This window comes from Mytilus californianus, unplaced genomic scaffold (assembly GCF_021869535.1).
Source record: "Mytilus californianus isolate M0D057914Y unplaced genomic scaffold, xbMytCali1.0.p SCAF_9, whole genome shotgun sequence".
NCBI lineage: Eukaryota > Metazoa > Mollusca > Bivalvia > Mytilida > Mytilidae > Mytilus > Mytilus californianus.
Window position 1 is genome coordinate 35,435,726 of NW_026262745.1, and position 12,258 is coordinate 35,447,983.

Genomic DNA, 12,258 nt, shown 5'->3' on the forward strand with positions numbered 1-12,258 from the left:
CTGCAACACTTGACTGAATTTAATTTTATGCATCTGAATGCATTTTCCAAGAAATAAATGATAAAACATTTTAAGATCTATAAAAATTATGCTTACACAAATCTAAACAAAAATTCATGAAAACAAAATATAAATATATGGGCGGAGTCTTTTTTGCCATATTTGGCATGTTAACCTATGAACTTGCAATGCATGTACACAACAGCCGCCATTTCAAACTAAAACACGATTGTGTGTTTGTTGACAGCTTGGGGTTTAGTGTGTAGAGAAAACCAAACTGAGTGAATTTTGTACAAACAGGCAGGTTTTTTCTTGTTAGTGTCATCGTGAGTATTCTTTAGCTTAAAGAGAGTTTTGTTTTGGAACGAACAAAAACGATTGCAGAAAGCTCTCTATTTTATACAACAATATAATATTTTGTTCGACAGTACACACACATAGAAAGTTGATCATATTATCAATATAATTTATGAATTCTACCAGTATTTCAGAGTTGACTCATAATGTATTAGTTATTTTTTAGTTGCACATTACAGCCACAGCTATACATATATAAGATAAGATAAAGACGTTTATTGCAATAAGCACAATTATGCTATAGCACATTTAAATTACAACTATCATGTGTAAGCAACATGTACATGTATTTTGCTTAAAGAGTCTGAGATAACTGAATTTTTAAATTATCATGATTAGGGTTCATTTCCTTTCACTCATCATTCAATGTTCATTCTTTTACTTTAATGTAAAATTTCATTCTTGTATCTGACTAAAATTGTGTTTCATTATAATATGACATGTCATTTTGATATGTTATCATCTACTGGTTATGAACATGATGCATTTCATAATTTGAAAATCCTTATAATAAGTTGAAAATCCTTGAATGTCACCTACCGATTGAGACTTATCACCAGTTTGGTACTTACTTAAGCAATACGATGAGGGCCATATGTGGAGCATGATCTGCTTACCCTTCTGAAGCACCTGAGATCACCCAGGTTTTTGGTTGGGTTTGTGTTGCTCAGTCTTTATTTTGCCATGGCATTTTCAGTTTGTTTTTTTCGACTTGTGAGTTTGAATATCCCTTTGGTATCTTTTGCCTCTCTTTTTGAAGTAAAAATATTTACACCTATGCATCTATGCATAGGAACTATTTTGTCTCAAATATGTACTACTTTCCAGTATAAAAGTTCTTTTACGACCGGCGCCCGATTTTGTGATGATACATCTTACAATGTCTATCCGAATCAATTTGCAAAGAATTCCGTTCAAACCTGTGCAAGGGGCCGTTCTTAACTAGCAGTGAGGTGAGTTTTTTTTTGTTTTTTTATTGCTCCGTGTTGAAGGCCACACTGTGACTTTGGGATGAAGAACAGCAATACAAGTGCTGTTCCTTTGCTTTTTGTGTGTTTTTTGCTGTGCATGTACTGTTTTTGTGTCATGGATGGATAACCCATATCCTTTGTTTTCTATTATAAATTTATGATTCTCATTTCAGAATATAAATGGATCCCCAGTAAAATTATGAGTTCTGAAGTTTCATCATTGTATTCTGGTAATCATAGCAACACTATACATAGTTACTCTGCTCTACCAACACTGTGTAAAGCTGCAGAGGATTCCTTGAATAATAAGACAGGCGATTTCCAGTTTGACGAAAATAGTCAGGTATTTGTAAAGCTTATGAAAATATACATTTGTTTGTTATTTAGTGACAGAAGGTTATAAAAAAAATTGTGGTATGATTGCTAATAAGACAACTATCAAATAAAAAAAACAGTAAGGATGAGAATGTGAATAAACATCTAACATCTAAAGGTCACACTGTGAATAAACATTTAAAGGTCACAATGCAGGCCTCTACAATAACTTTTTTTTCAACTTGTCCAGTAGGACAAGTACATACCAAAACTTACTTGTCCGAATGAAATTGTAACTTGTCCAAAAAAAATCTTAATAATAACCTTTTTTGCATTTTAAGTTGATTGAATTAAAACAATAGAACAGAATTTGATTTTAACATATCTTTTGCAATACTTTACAAAAATATGAGTCGAGAACAACTGAATCTAGTCATGTCACAGGACTTAGGTTCTAGTTTTCATCAATGCCAAAGTCTCATCAGACTCTGCACATGAGGCACCGTCTGATAGGATTGCCAATGTACACTCATTGGATTTGTATCTTGGTTTTTTAATTTGAAAAAAGTTTATTTAATGCAATCAATAAAAAAAGGAGATGAGGTATGATTGCCAATGAGACAACTCTCTGCAAGAGATCAATGACACAGAAATTAACAACTATAGGTCACCGTATTGCAAGTATTGTTTTTTTCTACATACATGACATATGATCAAATATGATTTTGTGAATGTTATGGTCATTTTTATTTTAAAAATATTTTTGCTAAAAAAATTACTGGTATGGTATTTGTAATTATAAAGCAACAGAATAAGGTAGGAAAACGAGGTACTGATTTGTCTTGGTCCTGAAATGTCTCCTGCGTTACCAAACTGTCTATTAATTATGTTTATTGAATATGTCTCCTACGGTGCCAAACTGTCTATTAAACTTGGAGCCGAATCGCTTCCGAGCTGGTGATGAACTGTCTTGTAAAGTTACCTTATCTACAAAGCGCAGCATATTGGATCAGTAAGACTGGTTTCCGAGAACCTGTTAAAAAGTACCTGACAAAGAACCAGTTTTAAATTATCGATTGCAAGTAAACATGTCAAATTAATACTTGTTTTTATGTTCTTTTCTTGTTTTTTGTTTATAATTACTTTGTTCATCAAAGTTGGATTACATTTATTTTCTGCAGAATAATTTTACTTGTCCCGTCGGACAAGCTTGATATAGCTTTTACTTGTCCGACCTTTGTTTCCTCTGGTACCGGACAATCGGACAAGCGTTATTGTCGAGCCCTGCAATGTGAATACACATCTAAAGGTCACAATGTGAATATACATCCAAAGGTCACAATGCTGTATTTAAGAAAAGACATTGGAAGAAAAAGTTCTTTGATATCATGAATACATATTAAAGGAGAAGTGGAGTATATATGTCAATGAGACAGCAAGAGAGCAATGTAGTAATACCAGAAAAGCTTAAAAAGATCTGAAGTGAACTAGATGTGAACAATTTAAAAGAGACACATGTACATGTACCCAGAGGCTTATTTTAGTCAATAACACAGAACAATTAAAAAAAAAACAAAGAGAGAATATTGATTTCATTCAGACCACAAGCTCCTGGCTTGAAAAAGACACATTTAGCTTTGATGGGGTTAATTAGGTTAAATTGGCACTCAACTCACCCTTAACCTGGGACTTTGGTGTTAATACAGAAAGGCAATATAGTTCATTAAAGAGCTAAGTGTGCATCCATGCAGCATTTTAATTTTAACATGATATACTAAAATATAAAAATAAGGAGAGGGTATGATTGCCAATGAGACAACTATCCACCAAAAATCAAATGAAGTGGATGTTAGCATTTATAGGCAACCGTACAGCCTTCAACAATGAGAAAAACCCATACCGTATAGTCGGCTATAAAAGGCCCCGACATGAAAAATATGAAACAATTCAATTGAGAAAACTAACAGCCTAATTAGGCAAATTTATAACAGAACAATTTATGAAAAACAAATATGAAAGACATGAACCGACGACAACTACTGAACAACAGGCTCTTGACTTGGGACATGCACATACAGAATGTGGCAGGGTTAAACATGTTTGTGAGTGCTCAACCCAGCATTTATTTCCTTTTGTACAATTTAAGTTATATTTCAGAAAGTTTTACAAAAGGAAATTTGATTTTATGCGGTATCCAGTCTTTCTTTGTTCTCAACCACCGACCCACCAGCCCAGGCTTGTAAAAATCATCTCTACAGCCAATAGATTCTAACTTAAATTTTCCTAAAATTCAGCTTGGGACCTGTAAGTTCAAAGTTTATCATGAAGACTAGGTATCCACTACCAATAAATGACAATTCTCTAAGACTTGATTTATTTTGCAGGGATCAGCAAAAGAAGGAAAGAAAAGAAGAAGAAAAACACATTTATGGTTACATAGACCTAAGCAGAGGTAGTTTTTAAGTCAAAAATATTGATCATCTATGAATAAAGTTATGGGGAAACACTATGTACATGTAGTAACATTTAAATTGAAAAAGTAGAATAATGCACTGGTATTTTCAGAACTGTTACAGGGAACACTACCTACCTTTCAATTCCAGTTCATTTATATGGAGATTTGATAACTGACAGTGTAATAAATGACTTCTGGTGACAAAACTTCTTACAAACCAGTTTACTTAATAACCTGTTCCATTTAAACATACACAGTACCTACAGCATATGAAAGGCACTATGTAAATAGATCATCTATAGAGGCAGTTTTAAAATTTCTCTTCCATTTTCACTGTACAAAAACATCCAATCATATATGAGATTTCAAAGTGCCTTCCCTGTGTCCAATGTATGTATTTATGGAACATTTCTAAGTGTGTATATTTAAAACTCAAGAGTTAAATATGCTATATTGGGGAAGAATTCAAGATTGCAATGAAAATCATAGGTCGTTTTATTTAGAAAATGTATACCATAAAGTATATCTATGAAACAGAAATTGCTGAATCCTTAAATTTTTTAAAAATTTAACAGGATATAATCAGTTATTAATTTCAATTGATTTTAACCTTTCAATTAATTCTTTAGTCATTTGTATTGCAAAATTAACAAATAATGAAAGGGTCCTATGGAATAACTGGAAGTCAACTGTTTGAATTTTTCTTATTGTAGAGAACTAGAGATGAACAAGTGTAAAGTTTTCTTTTGTCCGCTGTATTATATTTCATATGTGTCAACATTTTAGGTACAATTTTCATTTTACAAAATATAACATCATTTAATGAGAACAAATTTTTTTTTGAAATTCCCTTTATTAATAATGTAATTTTGACATAGATTGAGGAACAAACATAACTGTTAATTCTGTTAATAAAAAGTCTTGACATATGTTAGGAAGGTTTTAACACACTTTTAAATGTAAAATTGTTTTGTCATCAGTAATTAAATGTTTTCAAAAGATTATCTTAAACTGTAGTATACAGTTGAGTAATCTTTCAGAGATGACAGTATATCTATGAATGGTTTCAGTACTGAAGAAGACAGTCGTAATGGCCATGACCAGATCTGTTGTTTGATTGACAACACAAATAGATGTACTAACCATGCTGGTAATGCAAGCTACAGCAAGAGAATACAGAAAATAGTTCAACAGAGAAAACTGAAACTTGTTAGAGATGATAGTGTAAGTCATTATTCGGAGGTAGTTTTCAATATACAATAATATGGTAGGTAATTTTTAGAGCAGCTGACCTTTTCAGATAAATGTTGGAGTAAAAGTCATCACAAGTTAAAATAGTTAGTATTGAACTGAATCTGATGAGAACATTTTTACATGACAGATTTGTTTTTATAAAAGATTTTATTGGGTCCATTTGTTTTTTTTTATAGCATTTATCAGTAATCTTTCATTGTCTTTGTTTAGAAGGATGAACATTTTCATAAAATAATTCTGGATAGAATGAAAGAACTTTCTCTTCACTGTGTCTTTGTTGTAGCCTGCATGTCAAATAGATTTCCATGTTTTATCTAGAAAAATGCGTTTTGGTGTCATAAACTAATTAGGCTTAGCAGTAACTTATTATTCCACTAAAACTCTCATATTTAAAAGTGGACTAGGTCAATAACCATAGGTTAAACTGTATGGACCTCAGTGTCAGTCTTATTACCTTGGAGCATTTATTCAGGACAATAAAAGTCAGATTTAAATTGAATGGACATAGTCATGTGATAAATCTCTTTTATCAAAATCAAATTCAGACTGTGTATAAAATTGGGTGATAAAATATTCCAATTGGTTCAGAAGTTGAGCTGTTGGAAAAAGTTTACAGACAGACATTCAATAGACAACTCTTTGAAACCTGCAACTTTTTATGCCCCCGCCGTGACGGAGGGGGCATTAAGTTTTACCCTTGTCCATATGTCCCAAAATAAGTTTCCGTTCTCTAACTTTACTTTGCCTCAACAAAACTTTATAAAACTTATACACAATGCTTATTACTACCAATTACAGATCAAGATTGAATATGGATGGTGTCACTGTCACCGTTTTCAGAGTTGTGTCCCTTTGTAAATTGAAAAATTGCAGAACTTGCCATATATTTTCAAGCTGGGGCATCTGTGTCTCATGGACACATTCTTCATTTATTTGCTATTAACATAATTACAAATACAGCAATGTAAAGGTAAAAGTACACTCCAACACTTCTGTAAAATATGATGCAGAGACATTTTTAAATCAATGCGATAGATTTTGTAGGTTTCCACTAGTTCAGACTTCTTTTTTTTGGCTATGGTGTGTCCAGCATACCTTTAATTTATTACTGAAGTCTCCATGACAAAATGAGAAAGGAAATAAATCAAATTTAGATTAATTTATTATAATTTTTGGTACACAATGATGTCATTGGTGCTCAGCTGATACAACAGTGTACAATCCAGATGCATCTGTGGACTCTGCAGTTCAGAAAATAATGAGTCCAGACACAATTCAGTCTTAGTGAGAACCCTGTATGATTTCTCTTAACAGGTTTCCCATATCTACATCTGTGATTACCATAAGAACGTTATACAGAGTGTGAGAACCAAACGGAAGAGAAAAGATTCAGAAGACGATAATGGTTCTCCAGATGGGGATGAGGATATTCCAGAGGTATGTAACCAACACTAATTGAAATAAGGGAAAACAAATTGTTTACTGTAATACTTACACATTTTGACCATCTTGTCAGAATAACCCTCTTGGTAATAAAATTAGTTTCAATAATTTCAAATGAACAAATCTGCTTCATAATCAAAATCTAATTTTGATAGGTTTATTTATAATCCATATGGGTGGCATTTTTATTGGCTTGTTTGGATTAAGTCCAAAACCAGCTTATAGAAGGGGATGTGAGGGGAGAGTGGGTACTTAATTTGTATAATCAACTCCTTTAGTTTTCAACCCAGATCTCTGAAACTAATTGTCTGTCAATAATGTAGAAGAATTTAATAATTTAGGAAAATATTTATACCTTTACAAAAAAATCTTACTTTTTATTGATTTGTATAGTCACTAAAGTTGTGATTTCATATTGTTTGTACATTATCTGTATGGGAGATAACTCTGATCTGATACATTGTAGATTGACTTTTTCCAAATGCCTGTGAACACATTAAGGAGATACAAAAGACATTTTAAACTGCCAACTAGACCTGGTATGAACAAGGCACAGTTATCAGATGTAAGTTTATTAATAGTCAGGGTTAAATCAGATATCAGAATTAATTTAAATCTTTAACATGTTTAAGTAGTTTAGTTTCGAAATTATAAGAACATCAATGTACTAGTAATTTTTTGGGGCCCTTTATAGCTTGCTGTTCGGTGTGAGCCAATGCTCCGTGTTGAAGGCCGTACCTTGACCTATAATGGTTTACTTTTATAAATTGAAACTTGGATGGAGAGTTGTCTCATTGGCACTCATACCACGTCTTCCTATATCTATAAAGAATTGTCCAATTTGTATGCATGTAAACAAAGGAGGATGTTCACGAAGGGCTAGAATTGGCCTTAAGTTTTTGATGTTTTTTTTAATCAGACCAAAATACTACACATTTCACATAGAAATACTTGTGATAATACTATTAAGACAAAAATAATTTTTTTTGGCACCTTCCTTTAAAATTTATGAAGCTTAAATAAACATATGTATTTTAACTTCAATTTTGGTAAATTTTTCCATTAATTTTAATTGTTTTTGGCATAATTAACCTTGGTCTCCAATTCAGGGCTTCCAAAATTATTTTTAGCCAGCCGGACATTTTATATATTATCCTGATTTTAATCCCTTAAGACTAAGTAAACAAAAGGCAATTATGGTAATCAGTTGCCGAGTTGGCCATCCCAATGATTGACATTAAAAAAAAAAAAACGATATTAAACTTTCTTTGATTCAAATTCAAAGTTCTGACGTAAACTGTTAAATTGGCAGTGCACCATTCAAAGTGTGCAACATCAGCATACTTATATCTGCCTTAGACTCTTTATTTGTGCAAAATAACGTTGTCAAAAACTTTACTTTCGTTCTTAAATCTAACCGGATGTTATCTTGACAATGGTAAAACATGGACCAGAGACGGATACGTAAATTCCGTGTACGTTTGCAAAGCACGAATGAGTTCAAATAGCTCTTTCTACGTTATTTCTTCAAGAAAATATTCGATATAAATGTGAGATAAAGGTATCAATGACAATTTAAGCATTTTTTTTAAGAAATTAGAATGCATAATTAAATTTCACACCTGCGCACATGCGCACACGTGTACTAGTTCAAACAGAGACGTGTCTCTGGTTCAAACAACGTGGTTATGTCGATTTTTCATTTTCACCTTTTTAATTTTTTCATCAAATCATATTTGTAAACGTATTTCTGATAATTTAAATCTTTTTGACTAAATTAATTAGATGCAAACCGCTGAAATGTAAGAAAATAACTTTGAATAGACCGATCAATGTCCGGTTCAAAATAGTTTACCTGTCACCTGAACAGGTAAATTTCAGCTGTTCGACAACTAATTAGCCTTGATTAAAATGAGAAGGTATTAAAGTAGAGGTTGTTTTGAAAGTACTTAATGATCATGTCACTTTTATGACCGGAAATGTGTGGCTGTTAAAGGCAAAAGGTTTGGGTCAAAAAGATCGCGAATTATGTTAAAATGACCGTCTCTTAAGAAAGCCTTGAAAACTAAAAAGTAGATGACCGTTTCATGCTTTGCCCAGCCGGACTTTTACCGGACATTATACAAATGTCCGGAATGTATGACCGTTTTGGAAGCCTTGGTCTCCATCCACGATTCAAAAAGTTTTTATATTGATGAATTCTATATCAAAATTGGAATCTTTTGGTTTAAAAAGATTTTGATCGTAGGTGGCGGCCAAGGTTTTCCTATAGCTTTTAGGTCTGAAAATTGCACAAAATCATCATATTTTGACAAATTACCAAATGGGCTTACTTTGGTATAATGTACTTTTATGAAAAGAACTGATTTATTTAGCATTAAGGCTTTCTAAATAGATCCATTTACGAACCAAATTGTGACCTTTTTGGTGTTTTATGATAAAGTTGATATTTTAGGCCATATTGTGCCATAAGTGAACCTTGTCCTTTTCAATTAGTTTATATTAGTGGAAATTGTTTTTCTTTTACACCAATTAGCAACACTATTGATTATAAGAAATTGACATAAAATTTAGAATAGAAATGGGGAATGTGTCAAAGAGACAATAACCCCTCCCAAAGAGCGGAAAACAGCCGAAGGCCACCAATGGTGTTCATTTTTTTTGTTTCTGTAATATATTTACCTTCATTTTCTAAACTGCTTCTTTTTCTATTAAACAGGTCAAAATAAAACTTCTTAAAGTTCATTATCTGGAACAATAGTCATAAAATTATTCTTCTTATTAGGGGCCTGCTAATTTCATTATTTAAATTCTAAACTTTTAAAAACATGGAGTTGGTCAAATTATTCCCCACTACTAAAAGGTGTGTTGTGTACAAGGAAGTTAACCATACATTGAAAGTTATTCCGAAAAACTAGTTTCACCTTACTCACCCCTGTTCAAATACATGTACAAAAATCGTTATTTACTCTCTTACTTTAAAACCCCTTGGAGTTAAAGTATGATGAAATTAAGACGACTATTCACCACTTTTGGAAGGTGATGAAAACAATACATTGAAAGTCAGGTCAAAAACTAAGTTGAACTTAGTCCCCCTTATGCTTTAAAACAAAATTTGTTTTCGCTCTCTTTCTATAAAACCCCATAAAGGTTAAGGATAAATTAGTAGTGTATCAGTTAAGTTTTGGTGAGTAAAAGCTAAGTTAAAATTAAAATGACCCTTATTACTACTTAAAAAGCCTCTTAATTTACTTGACAGTTCATGTATTTAATCAAGCAGAGCCCTCTATGATGGGCGCATCACTATCTTGTTTCTATTACATGTATTATTTAGTTGATAAATGTCTTTGCAGATGTATTATGATCTTTTCAGGTATCAATAAAAGATAACCAACCATCAAATTAATGATTGATACAAGCAAATAAAAATTACAAATTCATGCTTTTCATTCAAGTCATGAAAAAGTTGTGAGACAAGATTTTTTCCAAGCTTGTGCATCTGTTGTGATATTTTTAGTTTGATTATTGTCTTGTTTGCTATGATAGTCACAGAAGCTAGACTTAGGTGAACTGGTTCTGTTGTCAGTGGCATAGACATTTTATCAAAGTTTTGTGATCAGGTTAAATAAGTGAGACATACTCTATTAACAGTTTATAATATCTGTCTTATTGAAGTGATATTACAATTTTTTTGAAATTTATTTTTGTTTTCTTTTTCCTTCTCACAGATTGTAGCCAGGCATTTCAAAGGTATTCCAGTTATAGAAAAAGAAGCGCTGACGTACTTCATTTACATGGCAAAGAATTACAAAAGCAGATTCGATCAGAAACATTTAGAAACTGTTCACTAATGAATGTATTTCTGACCTTCATTCAATGTATTTGTCATCATCAGTTTGACTGAAGTAAAGCTAAATCATTTTATCATTTTTGTTAACATTTAAAATTTTGGAATTTTATATCCTTATTTTTTAATTTAAGAAGGCATCAATCCTACTTGAAATTAAGTCTTTTATCAGAGTTATTATTATGCATTATTTGTACATTTGTTAATCTTTGAGTATACATGAATGCACTAGGTATTAACAAATCCAGCTTATTTTGATCTTTCATTGTACAATTTCAACTGCATATTATAGAAGATTTAAATGAATATACTGATGGACTTGTGCAACAATATAATTTAAGTAATATATTGTAACACTACTAAATCTGAGGATATGTTGAATATTTAGCATTTTTGTCACTAATAATCATTTGAAATTCCACACATATGAGAAGTGTGTATACCAATATATATTAACACCTGTAAACTTAACTCTTCTGATGCCTTTTCAGTTTGCATTTAGCTATTATAAGGAATAAAAATCTTTTATAATTAGGATGCTTGTTGTATATATTTACACGTAAAACATACTATAAACATCTTCTCATTCAACATGTTCAGAGCTGCTAATTGCTTATAGTATATTATCATTGGATCATTTATAATTATAATACCAACTTTCCACATGCATTTAAGTTTACTTTTAGGAATACATTTGTGATTATGGGAGATGCATGTATATTATTTCCAAATACATTAAATACAAGAAAATTTCAGTATTCTTTATTGGTACATAAGTACTTTTAATACAGTAGTACAGTGCTGAATTTAATAGATTATGAATTTGAAGACAGTAATAAAATTATGTGATGATCGTGATGCATAAGAATCTTATTGTCTACTTTACCAATCATATTAACTTTTACACATATGGAACACATATCTGACAATAGTGTACAAAGCTCTTTGATGATGATGAGGATGATGATGGATGACTGTTTAATGTCCATTTGCAAAAATTAAATGCATATTCACAGTGTTGTCCTCAGAAATTTCTTATCTCATCCTGGTAAACAGGGAATTATGAAATACCTTCTTGTTTCTAGAAAATATAGCATCACATTCATAACACTATCTATAAGAAGCCTATTTCAGATAGCATCACATTACCATGATGCTAAAAGGCCCTGGGGAGAACATTGTAATAATTCAGGACAAAAATGTTTAAATGTGATATGAAAATAAAGCCTGCATTGTACTATACTGATAGATTGAGTAGTATTTTCAACATGAGAGTTCACAAGGTACTAGAATGCAGGTACACATGTCACCCTACCTGCTGCGTTATTCTAACTTGGAAGCCAACCAGTCTTTGTTCTTACTCCTTAATGTTTCATGCTTAGCACAGAAGCAGCAAATACCAATTTTAAAGCCTTTGCATTAACCCGGCTGGGGATCAAACCACTAACTTCTTAAACATGAGGCAGGCATAAGACCACAAAGGCAGTCCAAAGTTCATTTGAAACTATATGGTAAGTCGGAACATTAATTAACAAGACCAATACTGGGTCTGGACCTTTGTAACTGCATTTAATTGATATAGGTCACATGTATACTGAAGTAACTGATCATTCCCT

General features: G+C 31.8%; 1 protein-coding gene across 6 annotated transcripts; it reads left to right on the forward strand.

Moving 5' to 3' along the window:
- Window positions 1–181: 181 nt before the first annotated feature.
- Window positions 182–11,397, forward strand: LOC127715673 (histone deacetylase complex subunit SAP30L-like). 6 transcript variants are annotated; one of them, XM_052221837.1, is made up of 7 exons: window positions 182–326; window positions 1,502–1,671; window positions 4,028–4,095; window positions 5,139–5,322; window positions 6,667–6,789; window positions 7,262–7,360; window positions 10,524–11,397. In XM_052221837.1, the coding sequence occupies exons 2-7, from the start codon at window positions 1,528–1,530 to the stop codon at window positions 10,644–10,646; spliced, it is 741 nt and encodes a 246-aa protein (XP_052077797.1). In that variant the 5' UTR covers window positions 182–326; window positions 1,502–1,527; the 3' UTR covers window positions 10,647–11,397. The 6 variants fall into 6 exon arrangements, with proteins under 6 accessions (XP_052077797.1, XP_052077800.1, XP_052077798.1 ...); XM_052221840.1 differs by having other exon boundaries at window positions 5,169–5,322; XM_052221838.1 differs by having other exon boundaries at window positions 182–314.
- The last annotated feature ends 861 nt before the right edge of the window (window positions 11,398–12,258 follow it).

Coding starts and splice junctions, on each gene's coding strand:
- LOC127715673 (XM_052221837.1), top strand. CDS start 1,528: ATGAGTTCTGAAGTTTCATCATTGTATTCTGGTAATCATAGCAACACT. Junction 1,672..4,027: donor AGTTTGACGAAAATAGTCAG/GTATTTGTAAAG, acceptor TTTATTTTGCAG/GGATCAGCAAAAGAAGGAAA. Junction 7,361..10,523: donor ACAAGGCACAGTTATCAGAT/GTAAGTTTATTA, acceptor TCCTTCTCACAG/ATTGTAGCCAGGCATTTCAA.